At 42.1% G+C, this 19,299-nt stretch overlaps 1 protein-coding gene across 1 annotated transcript; it reads right to left on the bottom strand.

The window, feature by feature from the left end:
• Positions 1-18,955, bottom strand: ncstn (nicastrin). Its single transcript, XM_079488559.1, has 17 exons — positions 18,846-18,955; positions 16,307-16,408; positions 13,157-13,280; positions 12,644-12,765; positions 12,023-12,168; positions 9,455-9,605; positions 8,655-8,767; positions 7,356-7,508; positions 6,378-6,482; positions 5,868-5,945; positions 5,049-5,218; positions 4,812-4,914; positions 3,679-3,777; positions 3,013-3,100; positions 2,205-2,362; positions 1,898-2,113; positions 1-1,265 (listed from the first exon to the last, which is right to left on the bottom strand). Exons 1-17 carry the CDS (start codon positions 18,901-18,903, stop codon positions 1,143-1,145), a joined length of 2,109 nt encoding a protein of 702 aa, XP_079344685.1. The 5' UTR covers positions 18,904-18,955; the 3' UTR covers positions 1-1,142.
• Positions 18,956-19,299: the final 344 nt, after the last annotated feature.

The following is a 19,299-nucleotide window of genomic DNA, read 5'->3' as shown; positions in this document are numbered from 1 at the left end:
TTGTGTTTTCAGCACGCAGTTCATTTTTTAATTTAATTGTGCGCCTACAAAAGAACTGGAGAAGCATTGTTTTATTTTGTTATCAAGGCAACGAATCATCAAAACTATTCCCCGGTTGGTCAGACATAACCCGCCATGAATGAAACAAACATACAACACATACATAAAAAGGTCAAGTATGATGCATATAATCAAAATCTCAAAAAAGGAAACAAAATAAATCTACCATATTAAAACAGAACACTGTGAAATTTGTTTTTAAACTAACACAAAATCATACAGTACAACTGTATTTTCATTCTAATCTGAGTGTCTTAGTGGTCATTCATGAAATCAACCCAAACACCCTTAATGCCAGATTTATACTCGGCTGCTCTCTGTAACTGTGCATTGTGCACCGAAACAGCTGGTCATGTTGTGAGCTTGTGGGTCCGTTACTTTAGGTACGCGACACTGGCACACATGTAAGTATAAATCAGGCTTAAGTACATTTCTCTGGAAAGGAAAAATTGTTCCTTTCCATTAGGTCTGCCTGATAAATTAATTAACTACAGACGGAGAAGACAACTATAGTATTGCACATACCATCGTAATCTTTCACACATTTGTACACTCTCACAAAAAAAATTGCATCTCTCTCACACACACACACTTTGTACAACTAAAATCACTCATTTATTTCAGTGGTTCACTCATTCACTCTCTCAATCTCTCTCTCACACACACACTTGCACACAAATTCTAAATTCCAATGATGCTTAGTGCCTAATCCCATGTTACAGTAAACAAACATTCTTTGCAAATAGAAGAAAAAGAAAAAAAAAGAAAAGAATATGAACATCTTTTTACACTTGAGTTGGAGCACTGACAGACCCTGATCCCGAGCCCAGTGCACTTTGATCCTGCTGGGAGTCCAACTCCATCTCCTGCCTCACCCGAGTGAGTCTGTTGTCCATTTAAAACATAAAAAAACAACCCTGCTCATTTGTATCTAAACTGCCCGTGTACCTATTTGAATTGTGAGTTTTAAAAACCAGTCATGTCCATGTTTGTTTGGGAGTAGAAGTTGTAGATGTAGTAGTAGTTGTTGTAGTAGTTGTGGGTTTGAAGCCCACCCACTAAGGTGTTGTTGTATTTTTGACTCAGTAGGTGGCGTTGGTGGGTTCCCTGCCCGAGCTAAAGAGCATCTCGGCCTTGGAGCTGATGACGTATGTCAGGAATAGCGATGATAACAGGATACCAACACCCACGCCCAGGGTCAGCATCTGGAACGATGAGGAAGGTGAGAGAGGGGAAGACAGAGACAAGAGGGAGATATGGAGGGGAAAGATAACCACAGAAGAAACGGGGAGGACAGGAGTGGTGGAGAGATTGGGGAAGAGAGGGGACAGATGTATAGAGGAGAGAGAGAAATTAAGAGTCATTCTTCGGTTATTCTGCAGTCTCGCGTAAATTCAATGTAGTGGATAGAAGAGTGGAGAAAATGACCGCAAAACCTATGCCTACTGCTTTGGAAGCGAATCATATCACTGTACCGATGAAGGACTTCCCTAGGGTCATTGCTTTGGTTCTGCAATGCAGTTATTTATTTTAATCTCCAGTTTCCACCCAGTTTTATCTCTTACACTGAATTTAGATGTCACCAGACAAATCGGTAGGTGGAGCTCCACAATCGACTGGCAACACAAGACTCACTATTCTGGTGTTGCCAGTTGGGGAATAACCTTGTTTCCCCCAGACAGACAGGAAATCACACAATGAGGCTCAGTGGGACGCAATAAACAAGTGGAGCTGAGAAATGTTGCAGACTTTATTCCTTTTCTGTGGGAGATAAGAGTGTAAGTTCTGGAAGAGGCACAGGGGATAGACCTTGTTAAAAAAAAATATATATACTTGCCTCCAGATCGTTGCTGGCGACGAGGAATATGCGCGCTCGGATGAACTTCCACCGAGACTCTGTCCACGTGGAGTAATCTTTGGAGCTGTACTCAAACAGGATGTCCAAGGCCGGTGACACAGCTTTGGAGAGGCGCACCGAGGAGCGCACACAGTAGCCCTCCGGCTTGGTGATGTTGGAAGGAGCCACGCCCTGTACCCACAGGTAGGAATACATCTGGAAGGAAGGGACAACAGATTTACAACAAATCCAAAACAAATGAATCCAACGGTGGCGTCAGAGACGACATGATGTTGACAAGACTTACACCCGTATCATTCTCCTTCCGACCCTGGCAGTTGTCCTGGGTGACATTAATCACGGTGCCGGTCAGGTTGGCCAGTAAATACTGGACCAGAACAGTGGGAGTGGAGGTGTGGGATGGGTTGTTCCACACACCCACGTAGTACTCTGGTGGCGCATTCTCTGATAAATAAAGAGACATAGCTTGTCAGAAAGATACAAAAGCACCAAAACATGTTTTAGCATTTCTCCTACATCCACAGGACACAGGACAGGACAGACCTTTATTGAACCCTCTAGGGATCTTCAGTTGCCAACAACAGGTAGGAAAATACTCAAAATAGTAAGTCAGGTAAAAATATAGCAAATGCAAAAAGTCACATTGATCAGTCATTTATTAACCGATCATATAGTAATTCATGCAGTAGCCCTCCCGGTATATAACACTGTACACCTTGTAAAACTTTAATGAAGGAAATAAATGGTGATAGGCAGATTTTGTAGTTTTGTTTTAGAGTTCAGGTTAAAACAGCAGCTAAAACATTTGGCAGACTGCAGGTGTTGCAGCTAATACAATTAATAATGAGTGTGTTAGATTTAAGTGTGCAAATGATGTGCATTGTCATATTGTTGACTACCGTCTATGCAAATTGATACACCCATGGCTCTGGGCACACCTGAAACACAACATTATGGATTTCATTTGCTCTAGCTCTGTGTTGATTACTAGCCTGCCATGTTTTTAATCTGCAGTAGTACTTATTAACCTGAACTGGAAAAAAAACATCATCAACCTAAAGTTTCATGCCCCTTTAACAAGCAGGTCAACTCACTTAGGAGGCTCTGAAGTTCTGGGTGTAACATCGCCTGGAAAAAGGAGTTGTTTGAACAAACTAGAAATCCATACAGCAACTGGGTGACCTGGTACAGACAGAGACAGAGAAAGGAGATGGTCATTGGTTCAGCTTAATTCTTCAAGACCAATCATACTTATATATGTAAAAAATAACGGATTAATGACAGGGACAAAATGCTGTAAAATCACAGGATTGTTAGAATGACTAGAACTGCATTTTGGAGCTATGCAGTTATATCTGTGGCCAGTTTCACAAATTGTTTTCATACTTGGATTTAAGGTTATATTGAATTAAAAAAAGCATAACATTTGTATTTACGTGGAATTGGATTCCACTAATTTTTCAGTACAGTATATGAAGATCAAATTGAACCTGGCTTGAGATAGATAATCCAACACCATGATTCTTTTGTAGATTGATTAGAAAACCTTGCCTTAAAGTCAATAGCTTTCATTGCAGATGGGTGAAAAGAAAATGTCTTTGTACCTAACTTCAACAAGTCCAAGGCAAAGTTTGTATCACATCATGATAGAATCAAGTTTAGTTTTTGTCTGTATTGTAAAACATAACCCCGACTTTCTTTGCAATTAAAACACTACAATGACCATATCTTGCAACATGGCCTCAGTTTGATCATCTTACTATTTGAGGGTCTGCATTGATGGTGGGCAACTGGGTTTCTGCTCCACCAGCCTGCAGGTAGAGAGAACGGGCAACCGTGGACGCCACCTCCGTCAGTGCCTGGTAATCAAGCAGAGATTAGTACAAAGGAGCCAAAGTTCAGTATAATTGTAATTGAGTGCAATAGAATATATGGACAAAACTTTTTTATTTTTTTGATTAAAGCTTCTTTATTAATTTTTCAAATCACATATGAGTCAAAGATAGCAAAAATTATTGAGCATTTTACCCTCCCTCCCCCCAGAGTTCCCGCTCTGAAAGAGCCACAACCCCAGTATCTTGTACCATTAACAAGGATACATTGAAATAAAAGGCACATACAAATATACAGAACTGCATATTTTAAAAACATATGCCCTATATACTCTACTGCAAAAATAGCCCATATACAAGCTTGCGACGCATTGTGAACTTGTAGATTGGCTACTTTAGTTTTTTTAAATTTTCAAAAAAATAAAATAAACAAAATTCTAGGGACACTTGGGTCCCCGTTTGTACTACCCCATTTCGCACCAGTAAGGGGAGGGAGTGGCGGGGGGCAAGGCGACGGCCCTAGTTAGTTAGTTTAATTGTCAAAACTCCTCCATTTGATCATCAATTTATTCCATTAGATTAGACCATAGACCATTGTATGGTTGCATCCAGAATGAAAACATTCTCTGAGGTAAACGAGTTAATGTACATTCCCCATAATAGCCTATAGCCACTATAATGTTTTAGTTTAAACTTAATATGCTACTTGCCTATATTCTTCTTGGACAAATATAAAAATAAACTCCTATGGAAAGGCTATATTATTTAATAGTTGGAGAAATTCAAAGTTTCAACACCACCGTAGTAGTTGTAGCAAACTGGACATTTGGACTGAATGTTTCCTTTATCCTCGTGTTGGGTCGCCAAAGTTTTATTTGTGTCGTTTCTTTCAACACGTGCTTCACAAGTTCACGTTCCACAGCCGTCTCAGTCTGCCTTGACTTCTGCGCTGACTGCGGCAGGCACGGTGTGGGCTAGCCCCTCCCTCCACTCACTGGTGCGAAACCGGGTAGTAAAAACGGGGACGCGGGGTAATGTGGTTAAAATACAGTAAGTGGTACCTTGGCTGTGTCCGTGACACGCACAAGCTGTTGCTCTGGGCTCAGTTCCTGTGGATACGTCAAATTCAGGCTGGCTGCATTATCATACATGCTCTCATAGTACCTGTGGAGTGTGGACACAGGGGAAAACAATTCAAATGTGTTTTTGTAATATAACAAAATACCGCAATATGTCAGACAATGAATCGGATGATTAGAACAGTATAAAAAATACGAGCCAAGGAAAGCCCCAGTCACCTGTTGTTGAACGAGGACTCGTGTGCAGTGATGACAACACCAGGGATGGGCCGAGCTCTCAGAAAACGCTGGAAGGACGAGGGTGGCAGAGGCTGGGAGACAGTGGGCTCAGACACTCTGAATGTGGTGTTCACTGCAGCTTTCACGAGGTTCCCCAACAGGTTCTGTACCTGTTATTGATGGGAAGGATGTGGAAAAGAATCACTCACACAAAGCTATGGCTCAATGTTATAGTATTATTATTACATAATGTCTACTAGACATTATGTAATAATAATACTATAACATTGTCTACTATAAAAGTGTGTATACCATTTGCATTGTAAAAGCCTCTGTGATCTAGTACCACTGTCTTTTAAACTTCGGATGACATTGTCACAGCGACAATCTATCGTGTTTTAAGTTGGTAGATCTGCTACTTAAAACAAATTGAATATTTTTTTAAATGTTAACCACTTTCAACCCGGCATCACAATGTTGGTTATTATAGGTGGAGTTGCTTGTAATTCCACGTTTCTGTTATGGTTCTAGTACAGTTGCAATGACAAAATAATTACACAAGACACTCGTTGTTTGCATTTCAGTAGAAACGTTCTCGCAGTGATGCTCTACAGTCTACACCAGTGGTTCAGGAAACCTCAGGGGTCCTTGAGGGGGTTCCAAATGGGCCCTTACAGGTCTGTAACTCTGAGAGCACAGGTGGTTGCATGTGTGCACTCTCAGTTATTGGGTTCCTTGACATTAAAACGTTTTAGAACCCCTGCTCAACATAGGAAAACGTTCATACACAGTAACAACACACACAGCTACAGTACAAACCTGTACATCAATGGTGCCGTTCCTCCTGGACACGGGGTCGGAGTGGAGCCACAGGTTGGGGCCGCTACGAAGCCCCACCTTCAAGCAGAATTGAGAAACCGAATGGAAATATGGTTCATAGAGAGATCGGGTTACATCTGCACAATAGACACTTACATAAAAGAGCAGTGAGTTAAATAAAGAACAAAAGGTGTGTGTGTAAGGTGATGTTGAAACCCAATCAGCCTTATTGTGGGTACTCGTTTTACAATAAAGACAGTGAGCGGTAAGGATGGGATTTTGTGCATTGGCCTATCCAATTCCGCAGTGACTTATGAATGATGAATTCAGGGTAATGCATGATGAAAATGCACATCTATGCTGTGACCAAGATGTCTGTGATAGTATACTATGACTATACTCAATAATCAAGGTGCTGATAACCACCCCTCCATCATGGGTTACATGGCTGTCGTCGATTACAATGCGTTTCATCGAGGTTGCGTCATCGAGACGTATACAGTTACATACCTGTCCGACCTCAAGAACTGAGTGAACATTGTCCAGGTCGATGGCAAACCGCTTGTTCTCCATCTCATACACCATACGTGAGCTACCGATGTAGTCAAAGGCTTCCTGGGGTCGGAGGGGAAATTGCTGATTAATGCCACATCAAAAAAAATTAAATAAAGCAATGGAAATATTGTGTGTGTGTGTGTGTGTATGATGGGGGCGTTATGGTCATATTGAGCCCCATAATCCATTATGTGTCGGTGTCCTGCAGCTCAGCTCATTCACTGTGTGCTACTCTGGATAACAACACCTCAAAATGGATATGTAACATGAAACTAAGCACAGGAAATGCTGTCCTAAATACATGGCTGGCTGGCACACCTTAGAAGACGCAACTATGAAACGATGAACATGAATCAGGTCAACAGCCTGTTTAAGAGCTGTCTGGTAACACGTCTGTGAGTCAGAGTAGGGAGGATGAGTACATGTACTATCTACAGGTAGAGTAGGTTAGATTTACAGCTGTAGATCTGCCCTTTGATCTGACTGTCAAAACTGTCAACGCGAAAAGGCACATAAATGTCAATTCACAGACCATGAGAACTCGGTGAAGAACACACCTCTTCTCTTTTTGGAGATATGTTCTTCTAGCTCTTTAACTCTTCCAACTCTAAGCTTTCTTGCTTTAATTCCTCTTCTTTTAACTCTTATCTCTTGATTAAAATCTTTTTTGCTCTCTTCTTTCTTAGCTCTTTTGACTTTCTCGTCTTTGATTACTCTTTTTCGGACTCTTCTTGGCTCTCTAGTTAGCAGCCTTCTTTATGCCCATACCACCTTTTCTAATCCTCTTGGATCACAGTAAATGATTTGTAGCACTGTGTCAAGCTTAACATTATCGTTTGCTTTCAATGTTGGCAATCTAAAAGCAAGCTTATTCTACAGCTGGATCAGAGAGTTGGCCAAAGGCCTAGAGAGTAACTCAGTGGAAGTACTGACCCCCTGAAAGAAAGCATAGAGAATGGTGCGTGGCAGGTTGGCGTCCTCTGTGGCGTCCCGCAAGGCGTGGGCAGCAGCCAGCAGCGTGATGAAGCCTGACACTCCGGACTCGGCTCCGGGGCCAACCTCTGAGAAGAATGACCTGCTGTCCAGCTAGGAGAGGAAAGGAGGAGAGAGAGGTTTGGAGAGGAGAAGACGGGAAGAAGAGAGGAGCAAAGAGGAGGCGAGGGAAGACAGAAGGTAAGGGATGGGAATGTCAGGGTGTATGGAATAAAGTAGTAGGGAGGTAAAGGTGATTGGGGGGGACAAGGAGCGGAGGGGAGATGGAAAAGCTGATGAGTGAAGATCATATCTGGGTAAGTACTTCAGCTTAACATGTCGTGGCCTATTTTATGGTTCCATCAATCAAAAGGTGCCCGTAAATTATGCAGGAATGTAGACTCTGTCTGGTCTCTGGGCATACTCGTACGGCACAAGAAGGGTTTCGCTCCGGTTTCATATCTACAAAGAAATACCTTGCATGGGTAAAACATTCACTTTAACATGTCCATTATGAATTCATAACAGCTCAAATTACTTAAACATAAATTGATGATAGAGTCCTTTATAGATAGAAGTTTAGTTTTTTTCAATTTTTTGTTACTATTGGTCGTTGTCTCTGTTAAATGCAGAGCGACTTCACTGTTTTAGCTGATAACTAGATCTTGTCTGTTTCAAATTACTATCGACCACTTTGTGTGAACCCCAGGAAGACTATCGACCACTTTGTGTGAACCCCAGGAAGACTATCGACCACTTTGTGTGAACCCCAGGAAGACTATCGACCACTTTGTGTGAACCCCAGGAAGACTATCGACCACTTTGTGTGAACCCCAGGAAGACTATCGACCACTTTGTGTGAACCCCAGGAAGACTATCGACCACTTTGTGGAAGCTAATGGGGTTCCGAATAAAGAATAAAGAATTGCATTCAGGATTTTCTTTAGATACTTGTATTTTCTAAAACTGCAGAAAGCCCCATCCTGGGACTCCACTGGCCTAGCGGTTAGGCGCATACCACATATACAGTAGGCTATAATGCGTTGCAGGTTTGATTCCCGAGCGTGACTTTTTCTGTGTATCACTCTGTGTCTCTCTGCAGAAATGCCCCAAAAATATATATATAAAAAAATACAACCACATCCAGCCAAAACAATACAGGAAAACATACTGTATGTACAGCTAAAAACTATGGAACTATGAAAACAAATCACTGTTGTCTTGATAAGACACATACAGTAGGCTGTTTGAGTTACTCACCCTGGCTGCTGCTATGACCACAGACTCGTTCTCCTTGTGGCCCTTTGCAGTGTCATTTATGGCCTTGGTAGAAGCCCACACATTATAGTCACCCAAAGGATCACACACCATCTCTAAATACAGAGAGAAACATGGGATTATTGTCAGACATGCATAATTCACATGCCATGATATGCTCACAATAAAAATGTAAAGAATCACACACATTATCTAATATTGTTTACTCTGAGTGCTTTTAAACACACCAGGAAAATACAATAAACCAACAATCACTTTATTTTGTCGCAACAGCACAATAAACCAAAATCAACACAACTCTGGAAGAACCCAGCCAGACATAACGCAATACTTACTACATGTACTGCCAATAAACCGACGAGATTACGTTGAAGAGGGGACTTTTTTATCCTGAGGCAACTAAGACCAAAACATCTTTTGACTTGGCTCATGTGTGACTTAAGAAATAGCAGCATTTTAGAGGGAAATATATAGGTACTTGTATACTAAAGTGAGTTGTGTATAAAGTGCAGTATTCTCCTCCTCTGTGCCCTTCCTCCAAGGCTGGCAAATCCTAAACATTTGACTGGTGGAGCTTGTTGGAGGCCATACACAGCCTGAGAATCAGTGCTGTCTGAGGATACATTCAGAGCAAAAAAGTCCCTTAACCGAGAGGGCTGGTCACACCAGACCACTTCAGGCTCTAGCAGTGGAACTACATTCATATTGATTCACCAGTGGGTGCAATTTGTTATGTGCAAGCTTGAGTATGCATGTGTGCAAAGTGCATACCTACTACCTACCTGGGTTAATGCTGAAGCTGAAGTTGATGTCATTGCGTCTCATGCAGGTGGCTGTGTCGGTCACAGCGTGCATGTGGGAGTAGAGCTGCATGGCACACAGCGGGTACTCAGGGGTTCCGTTGTTCATGATCTGGTTATGCTTCTGGTAGCACTGTTGATTGTGGATGGAGACAAACAAACGGCACAGGTGCTTTTGTGAGGAAGTGTAAGGCCATTAAGCCCACCCTAAAACAATCCACTGCCTTAAAACCCTTAAGCCCCCTATATACTGTACTTCATCATACAACAAATAGACGATCTACAAGCTCACAGCACGTTGTGAGCTTGGAGATCTGCAGTAACACATATTTTTGTCTATAATGACATGGCCAAAATAGGGATGCCAGGTTTAAAGTGGTTAAACACTTCACAGCAAGTTTGAGGTTTATATACCCCTAAAGCCGTAATATAGACCAAAAGCTCACACTACAGGATAATCGGGGAGATTCTGGGTTGGAAACGACCATCCCGACAATTGCGGTGCCGGATCTTGGTTAGAGAGCAACCGATTATCTGCCCAGATGAGCCTCTAGAGTGTGAGGGGTTCACAGATCCAATCCTAATATCTCCCGATCTGCTCAGACACTTTGGGGCCACCACAATCATTATCAAACATGCTTGATGCTTATCTGGGATGGTCGCACGTGACCGCAATAGCCAAGAGAAACAAATCTACAGAGTGTTGTGGAGAGTCGACAGTCGCTTCTGCCTTCATTGTTGTGGTGGGCAAGACAATACTCTTAATATCTTGGAAGTGTGTGAAGCGCAATTATTTTAAAATCTTTGTAGCCTGTGCACTGTGCATGTTTGAGATTATAGAGAAGTGCAGGATGCAACCCGATTTCAAAATGGGTTTGAAACTCTTGCAGTGTGCCCAGCTTCATACAATAACCATAATCCTGATGAATAGCAAATACACCATTACATTTTTTAAATATATATATATATATAGTATATCTCGTACATTTGTATTCATTTTTATGCTTTTAAATGCCTTAACCACTTTTCTTTTTTGCATCTCACACAAAGCACCTTGAAATGCCTTTGTGTAAGAATTGCACTACTATTTAATATCTATCTTTATGCTTTTAAATCCCTAATCCTTTTTTTCTTACACATCACACGAAGCACCTTGAATTGCCTTTGTGTAAGAATTGCACTACACAACTTGCCTTGCCTTTAAGCCAACAACTGAAACCAAGTGTTGAGGTGAAAGGAAGTTAAAGTAGGTCATGTGAGCTCAGCGGCTTGGTGGTGACAACTGTAATCACTATGCAGATCAAGCTACCTGCCTGTGGTCTGTACACAACCTACACTGGGATTTGGCTTGCAGAGCCGTGATAGGACATGACATTATGACTTTAAACATCAACGTCAGGCTCTGTGTCAACTTTAATTAAAAATAGAGTCCAAAGTGAAGCACACACATCCCAACAAAAAACAAATCAGGTGCAACAACGATACAATACATACATAGGAGAAGGAAGGGAATGTTTGACCACTGTGGGTCTTCATCAGGTCTGGTGAGTTACAGTGTGCCAACTTCCCTTCCTTTTTCAACTTTAATTAAACCCTAGATACTTAGTAGTCCCCCCCACGGCTACGTACTAGATCCCCTAGAATTTCCCTCAACAACAAATCTCTTTTTAGGAAAATAGCCGGTCGAAAAGCTAATACAGCAACGTGTTTTGAGCTTGTAGATCGGCTATTTTTGCGCAACATCAACATTCCACAGTAACCAAGCAGTAATTATTTCCACTTTCTTTCATAAAGTGTTCATAAATTCCGCATATTGTCCCGTCTTGACAGAGTTTACACATAAAAAGTGTCTTTCCATTTTTTTAATATTGCCGCAGTCGGGTGGAAACTGTTACTTTGTATGTCTACCATCGTTCCTTTTTTAGTATTTTAAAAACATTTAAAGATAGGGACAATAGCCGATGCGATGCGTTGTAAGCTTGTAAATCAGCTATTTCAACAACCTTTGTGCGATACTCTTGTGGGTGAAGTTACTTCAATGTATTGTAGTAGTAGGGCATCTCCACATTAGAAATGTGGAGATGCAAGGTTTCTATTCAGCAACGATATACAAGGTTTTCCACTCAACAGAGACAGTATATTGGTAGATAAAGAAAGAAAAACAGGTGCGCTTCCTCTGGAAACTGCCCTTGGTTGAGGCAGTGGGTGCTCAGCTTTGGAAATAATTTAACTCATAGACCAACTAAATGGAAAAAGCGGAACTCCAAAATAAAAGATGCAAGACTGGGTCAGATGCAATTTCTCATGTTTATTTACGAACGCTGATGCGTTTCGGCAGAGCCTTCTTCAGAGCAGACTAAAAAGTTTAGTCTACTCTGAAGAAGGCTCTGCCGAAACGCGTCAGTATTTGCAAATAAACATGAGAAATTGCATCTGAGCCAGTCTTGCATCTTATATTTTGGAGTTCCGCTTTTTCCATTTAGTTGGTTTATGAGTTAAGCATATTGGTAGATATTGGTGAATATGTGCCAAACAGATCAACAGGCTTACCTGTCGTATGAATTCGGTCTCGTTGTCGTTTTTCAGGGAGAAGACGGGGAAGCCAAACTCCTCGTAGGAGAGCCCGTTTCCATTGGGGTTCCATAATGTGGCGTTACAGTGGGCCAGGCTGGGGTCGTAGCTCTCTGAATAGACGCCTGTATTGACACATGAGGACCGATCAGCAATTCAAGGTTTACAGTGTCAATGGTGACACTTCCACTGTGTCAGTTCCCATTACTGTTAATACACTGTAAATATTTTTTCGGTTTTGGACATTTCAACTTTGCTGAAGCAATAAACAAAATTAACCACTTAACCTGTATTAAAGAAATGTCAAAAAATAATTATTGTACAAGGTCACAACACACCGCAATGCTTGTGACCTTGTAGATCAGCTTTTTTTGGGCCTACAATTACATGCCCAAAAAAACCATACTTTTGCCATGCCTTCGGAAGGTGGAGACAATTAGGGCTACAACAGTTATATTGGTTGTTGTTGCGGTTAACCTTGCTGAAGAAAGCTAAAGACAAGGTTGCTACAAACATAACGGTCACTGAAAGGCATTTTGGTCCATTGCAACATCGTATCATTGGTTGCTTTGGTGTGATGTGTGGCGTCATGTGACTCACCCGTGTTCTCATTGGGACAGGTGGTGTGAGGAGAGAAGCCCTGGGCGGGGTTCTCACTGGGTGCTATCACAGCAACCCCAGCCACCCTGCTGGGGGCGCTCTTCAGCTTCAACATGTTGGGCCTGAGGAGCATGAACCAATGGATCCATTTTAGAATAAACATTTACCGATTTGGTATGAGAAATCGTGTGTATCTCGGAATGCACATGGGAACGGATCGCAGACTTCATGTGGCCAGCCTGTGATGTTAGCCGTCTATGACATGTCCAAGATGTATGACTCCAAATCTGAGCAAGGTTTCAGCCCGATCCGAGCGCCGTTGACTTCCATTATGAAGTCAAGTTTAAGAACATATGGGAAAACAAATTAGTGGATGTACTAAGTTAGCTGACTTTAAGTGTGGAAGAACGGCATCATGTAGTATTTTAACTGTAGTAGGTAGTATGATGATATCACTGTGTGTGTGTGTGTGTGTGTGTGTGTGTGTGTGTGTGTGTGTACACATGTCTGCACCTGGTAAACAACTGGGCCTCCATAATAACCATATAAGGAGGAGTGGGCCCATCACGCAGGACCCACTCCAAGTTGTCCTCTGGTTCCAACACATGGATCACGCCTACATCACCAGATATAGAGGCTGGAAAAACAACAAGCACAAATAATGGTTCCACATCAGTTCAGGCAGAAACGTGTGGATGGATGAAGCAATTCAAAGTGATAACATGTTGCAGCCGAGTACAGTATTTTGAACCACACAGCCTTGATTGCATGTACAAATGAGAAGTAGAGAATCTAGACTAGAGATATATCGGAAACATGGTATAGATGAGAATACTGCACTTTATACACAACTCAAATGCTGTTATTTTCTTAGGGCACACATGAGCCAAGTAAAAAAAATGTTTTGGTATTAGCCTTAAAATAGATTGCATACTTATTACTTACTTTGCACATTTTGTACCCATTTTGTATTTATGCTTTGCTTTCCCTGTGTAATGAATTGACTGTTTGTTTTTATGTTTGTTGAAATTAGCTAAATCTGGTGTATTTATATTACATTGATTGCATTGGTCAGGTCATTAATATGCAGTGTCCCGTCAAAAGAAAGAAAGATTATGTGCAGATGCAGAACTGAGAAACTGTCTTTGGTGACACTGTTTTAAGCATAGATATAAAAACATATAGATGACTCATTGGCCTCTGCAGTTCATTGGAGCGACGTGTCTCCATTGAAGGCAGGAAGTGAAGCGGAAGTGCCATAGGGAAGCGCTGAAGGCACGCTGCGTCGCTGCCCAAGTGACGTCACTCATGAATCCATGTTTCTCGCTGTCACTCAACTGACTACTGGTCAATCACTGCGCGTCTTTTCCAAGACTTCCATTACACACGCAATGCTTCCGCTATGCTTCGCAAGGAAATCTCGGGAAAATTGTGCCTTCAATTTTGACACGCGCCCCAGAGCCGGAAGAGGCGTCTATCTTTATTGCGACCAAAGGTCGCAGTTAACTATGGAATCGTGCATTTCCCGTCAGTTTGTGTGTTGGTCGGGCACGTGACATCCTCAGGGATGGAGCACGTGACAGCATCAGGGATGGAGATCCGTGATGTCATCAATATTAAGCCCATATATGGAGATCCCTGATGTCAATATTGGTCAGAAACTCTACATCTGACCTCAAACCTCAAACCCTGAGCTCCATATATGGAGCTGACCTGTTGATATTCCATATGTTGATCCTTTCCCATCCATCCTTCCTCTTCGATGTCTCCTTTTTCACTGATACCTGTCCATTCAAACTCTAGACAGGCCTGCCCCAAAGTTATTAGTGCAGCCGCGCCCGGCAGCCGGCGAAAACTCTCTCTATGTCGTCCTCAGACGAGCCCTCCATCGGCATCTCCAGACATCTCGGTTCTCCATACATCTAGCCAGCTCATTTGTGCTTTCTGCACCAGCATTTTTCTTTAGTACGTCCACGTAGGTAGGTGTGGGAGTGGGACGTCCTCTCGATCGATGCCCGTGTGTTGGTTCCCACAGTACAAGCTTTTTGTCCGGGAGTTCTTGGGCCCAATCCCAATTGCCTCCCTCAAGCCCTGAGCCCTGAACCCTCATTGACTTTAGTGACGTCAGCTGTATAAGTGCTTGAGGGTGAGAGGCTGCAAGGGCTCCAAATTGTTGTGAAAGGAATGGGACAGCACTTTGAAGATGAGTCCGCCATTCATGACACTTTGCATCACTTTATAAAACCTGTCCTTATTCACAGCCAGTGCCTACATGCATGACATGTCTATCATGTCTATTTATGTCGTTTTATTATTAGTTTCATAAATACACTTTCCTGTGTGATAGGGGTTGTAATATTCATATATAATAATATTAATCATAAATTGCATTTCCATATTATTTTACTTTGCTCATTAGTCATTTCTCATCATGTTTCCCTTATTATTATTATTGTTATTAAATATATACCCTATCCTTCCATTCCGTCTCCCTTTGAGAACAGTGAGAAAGCACTATTGTGTTTGTTGACATTCTAACCGCGGTACATAACTAATTTGCATACTTAAATGATTGACGTTCGGAGGATCCCCCTCATTCCCCTGGTAACGCTATGAACTGTGGGTAATTTCTTTGCCAAAGTCAGCTAAAGTCAGCATCGATGCTGACTTTGGCAAAGGGCACATAAAGGGGCGGGGCTGAGCCCTCACTGACTTACCGATTTCAAATGGGACATCCCTCAAGCCCTCGCAGACTTCACATGAACGCGCAGCTAAGTCAGTGAGGGCTCATTGAGTCAGCAAGGGAGTGGATTGGGATTGGGCCTTGGTGTCGGTGGCAGTGGCCAGCTAGTCTCATCCTCCTTACTGCCATCTTCTCTGATACACTTGGTAATGCCCCGTACAGACACTTGTTGGTGATGTGCTCATCCTGGTTGATGTTCAGTACCACACGTAACATTCTGGTGTAGCACCTGTCCGGGGATTTCTGTAGGACTTGTGTTAGTGTCCAGCATTCACAGCCATAGAGGAGAACGGACTCCACGGTCCCAGAGAAGAAACTGATCTTGATATGTCGGGGGAGGTTGGATTTCCACACACTGGTCATACCATTAAGAGCTCTCCAGGCAAGTGCTTTCCTCACTTTAAGGTCCTTTTCTGTGGAGCCAACCCACTGACCTCCTTTAGCGCCAACCTATTGTTGTTAGGGGCAGATGTTCTTGGGGGATGTTATAGGTTATGACCTCGATCTTCTTTGCATTTAGCCTGAGGCCAACTTTAGCGCACTCCAACTCCAATCTGGTCAGGAGAGCCTGTGCCTGCCTTACGTGGTCAGATAGCAGGCAGATGTCATCAGCGTAGTCCAGGTCTGTGAGGGTTTCCGCAGGGTGTTTCATAGACCTTCTGGGTACGATAGTGAAGCCGAGCTCCTGCTCCCTTCCTTTAATAGCTTGTCTCTCATAGCATAGTCCAATACTATTATAAAAAGGAAGGGGGCTAGGGTGTCTCACTGCAGCACTCCGGTTTGGATGTTGACCCCCTATTCCAAAGCGCCAGCAGTCTGCTGTCACCCAGACGGATGCGTGCACGTGACCTCGCCCTCAGGTGTCTTACTGTTATGTCTATGGTTTTAAGAGTGTGTGTGTTTGTGTCTGTGTTACTCACACTGGCAGCCTATCTGATGGGTTGCATTGAGCAGTCTGACACATGGGACTGTGTGGTTGAGTTCTATGTAGATCTTCTTATCCACTGAGTTACAGGTGACACCTGCAAGGAAAACACAACATCAGGGTTTGATTCAGACCAAATAAAGGGGGACTCCAATTACCCCACCGGACCAGGCCTTCCGGTTAGAATGTCCACCCAGACACTCTGCGGAGCTCGATTCCCGGCTGGGTCATACCAAAGACCTGCCAAGCAGGGACCCAAGATTGCCTCCCTGCTTGGCACTCAGCATCACAGGTTAGACTGGGGGGTAAGTCCCTGTGACATACTGTACTAACGTCATGTCCAGGTGGGTACAGTATGCATACAAATCAATCTGCCTCACGCTACAGAAACCCTATGAGCCTCATGGCTCGGCAAGCCTTACAGACAATGAAGTTGACAGTCAGAAGGTAGCTCATAACATGTCTACAGTGGATTTGTATTGAATAAAAACCTGACACAGATACAAAGAGGATAATGCTTTCCCTACAGCTGCAATGTTGGTGAGTTTAACGTCGTTCTGATGAATGGGCTGTTAAGGCTTGGTATTGCAACTCTAGATGCCAGACATCAAAGGGGGCTTGAGCCCCTGCCCTTTCTGTCTGTAAAACAACTGCCCTCTCCAGTCTCCAGACCATGAATGCAGCATGTACTCATGCAAATACCCCACTTTCCATGCCATACCCGAAGGCAGCATTCAGGAGAATTCACTTTTTCTGAACTCTCCTTAACTTGAACGCAGCGTTTTACCTTTAAAGAAAGTGTCCTCTGTGTAGAAATCGTGTCCCTAAAATAGCTGATCTACGAGCTCACAACGTATTGTGAGGTTGTAGATCCGCCATTTTTCCCCCAAAAGTGTCCTTTTAGGGAATTTCAGCCCCTGCCTCTCTAACATTCTCTGCACGTCCCAAATGTGTTGACTAGGGTTCATGCCACTCTGGTGGATACTAAAAGCCTACATTTTAATTGTTGTATTTGACAAGCTTATTGAAGTCAACATCAGCTGCCACTCAAACTAAGTACTAAGCAAATTCTTTCACCCAAACACAAATTGGCCTTGTTCCTTTATGGAGTTATGGATGGGGTTTACAGTAAGTAAGTAACCAAAGACCATCGCTCAATCGGTAAATCATGGCTTTTATCTGTGAAATACAGCACAAGTCCTAATAGTCTAGTAGCCAGCCCATAGAGCCCCATTGTGAACCCGGACAAGTTGAGTACACCAACGTTTTATGTTAGAAATGTTGAGTATGGGTCCCCAGCATGTAGAAACTGCCGGATGCTAACTTGCATATGTTGAGCAAGTTTCATAGTTGGCATAATCTGTGACCATACCATTAACAACCTATAGAAGGCAAAAATTTCATCATGCTTTATGTAGCATGTGACATGTCAAACTAGGGGGTTTTCATGATGCTGAATCCATTCCAAGCATTAGTTTTGCACAAAAAAAAACTCATTGGGCTAAAAACGGCGATGTCCACTTGGCCAATTATGCTGACATCATCACATTTGTGATGACGGCAATGACCGTTTTTAGCCCAATGAGTGATTTTTTGTAAATCTAATGCTTGGAATGGATTCAGCATCATGAATACCCCCTAGTTTGACACGTCACATGCTACATAAAGCATGATGAAATTTTGAATATTTTGTCTTATATATAGGTTGTTTATGGTATGGTCACATTATGCCAATTATGAAAATTGCTCAATATATGCATATATATATATATATATATATATATATATATATATATATATATATATATATATATATATATATAAAATAAAACTGAGCCTTGATTGAGGCCAAAACATACACAAATCTGTGTGAAGCTAGCCAAACACGCACAGTAATTTATAGCCACTACTTGACATGGTCCTTAGTTGTAATTACATTGATTCTATAGTCATGTTTTGATGTTATGAATCACACGGTTCAATTTCATATAATCCACTGTGTGTGGGGTAATCACGAGTGGTCACGCTGATATTCACTGGTGGTGCTGGAGGGGAAGTATTCATCCAACTCACATACCGCAATGTATCTGTCATTTTAATTTAGATTGTAGCGTTGGCTATTCAAAAATATCAGATCAGATCTACAAGCTCACGGCGCGGTTGTTGAACATTAAAACATCTTTAAAGTGTTTGTAATTTAGAATCACGAAAAAGTGTGATAACTACTGATTTTAGAAGCCATTTTCAGAATCGGCCTCAGATCTTTAAGGGTTAAAGCACATGAGATCATGGTTCACTGACGGTTGAATAATATCTCACCATTAGTTTTGTGCAACATGTAACTTAAACAACAATAATACTTGGAACAGATCTTTGTTACAGACAGCTAGCATGTAGCATTCAGTCAGCCTCCCAATCATGATGAATAACAAGGATTGAAAACAAAGAAAACGTAACCAAAACTGCCACATAGTCATAGAAATGAACAAACACGTAGCTTCGCCAATTCAAACACAGACAGAACAACAACTTACCGTCGAAAAGCCAATATATTAGGAAAATAAGAACCCATTTGGGCGATAGCTGATCCATCTTCCTGGTTGAGAAACAAAAAAACTCGCAGGAAGTGTCACATGAGAGAATCCTCCGGGTTCTGTTATTTGGTTCCGGCCGCTTTATATATTTATTTATTTATATATTAACAGCACGATTAGATTCGTTTGAGTTGTAATTTATGTTCCTTTTTTATTTTATAAAGCGAGTAAACGATGTATTTTCCATTAACAGTAAACAGTTGAGTTGTACTTGAAATGTACTGTAATTCTGCAAACTAATAAATCAATCAATTCCTCTCTCCTGAGTCTTGGCATTCATACTACAGCATATTTTCTCTTCACCTGAATTGAAAGCAGCTCGAGGCTCATGTATTAAATGCACAGCACAACTGTTCTTTAATTTAAATACACAGGACATGTTGTACACATCACC

Source organism: Electrona antarctica, assembly GCF_951216825.1.
Source record: "Electrona antarctica genome assembly, chromosome: 19".
Lineage (NCBI taxonomy): Eukaryota > Metazoa > Chordata > Actinopteri > Myctophiformes > Myctophidae > Electrona > Electrona antarctica.
Note: the sequence above shows the minus strand (reverse complement) of the source record. Positions and strands in the feature narration are given on the sequence as shown.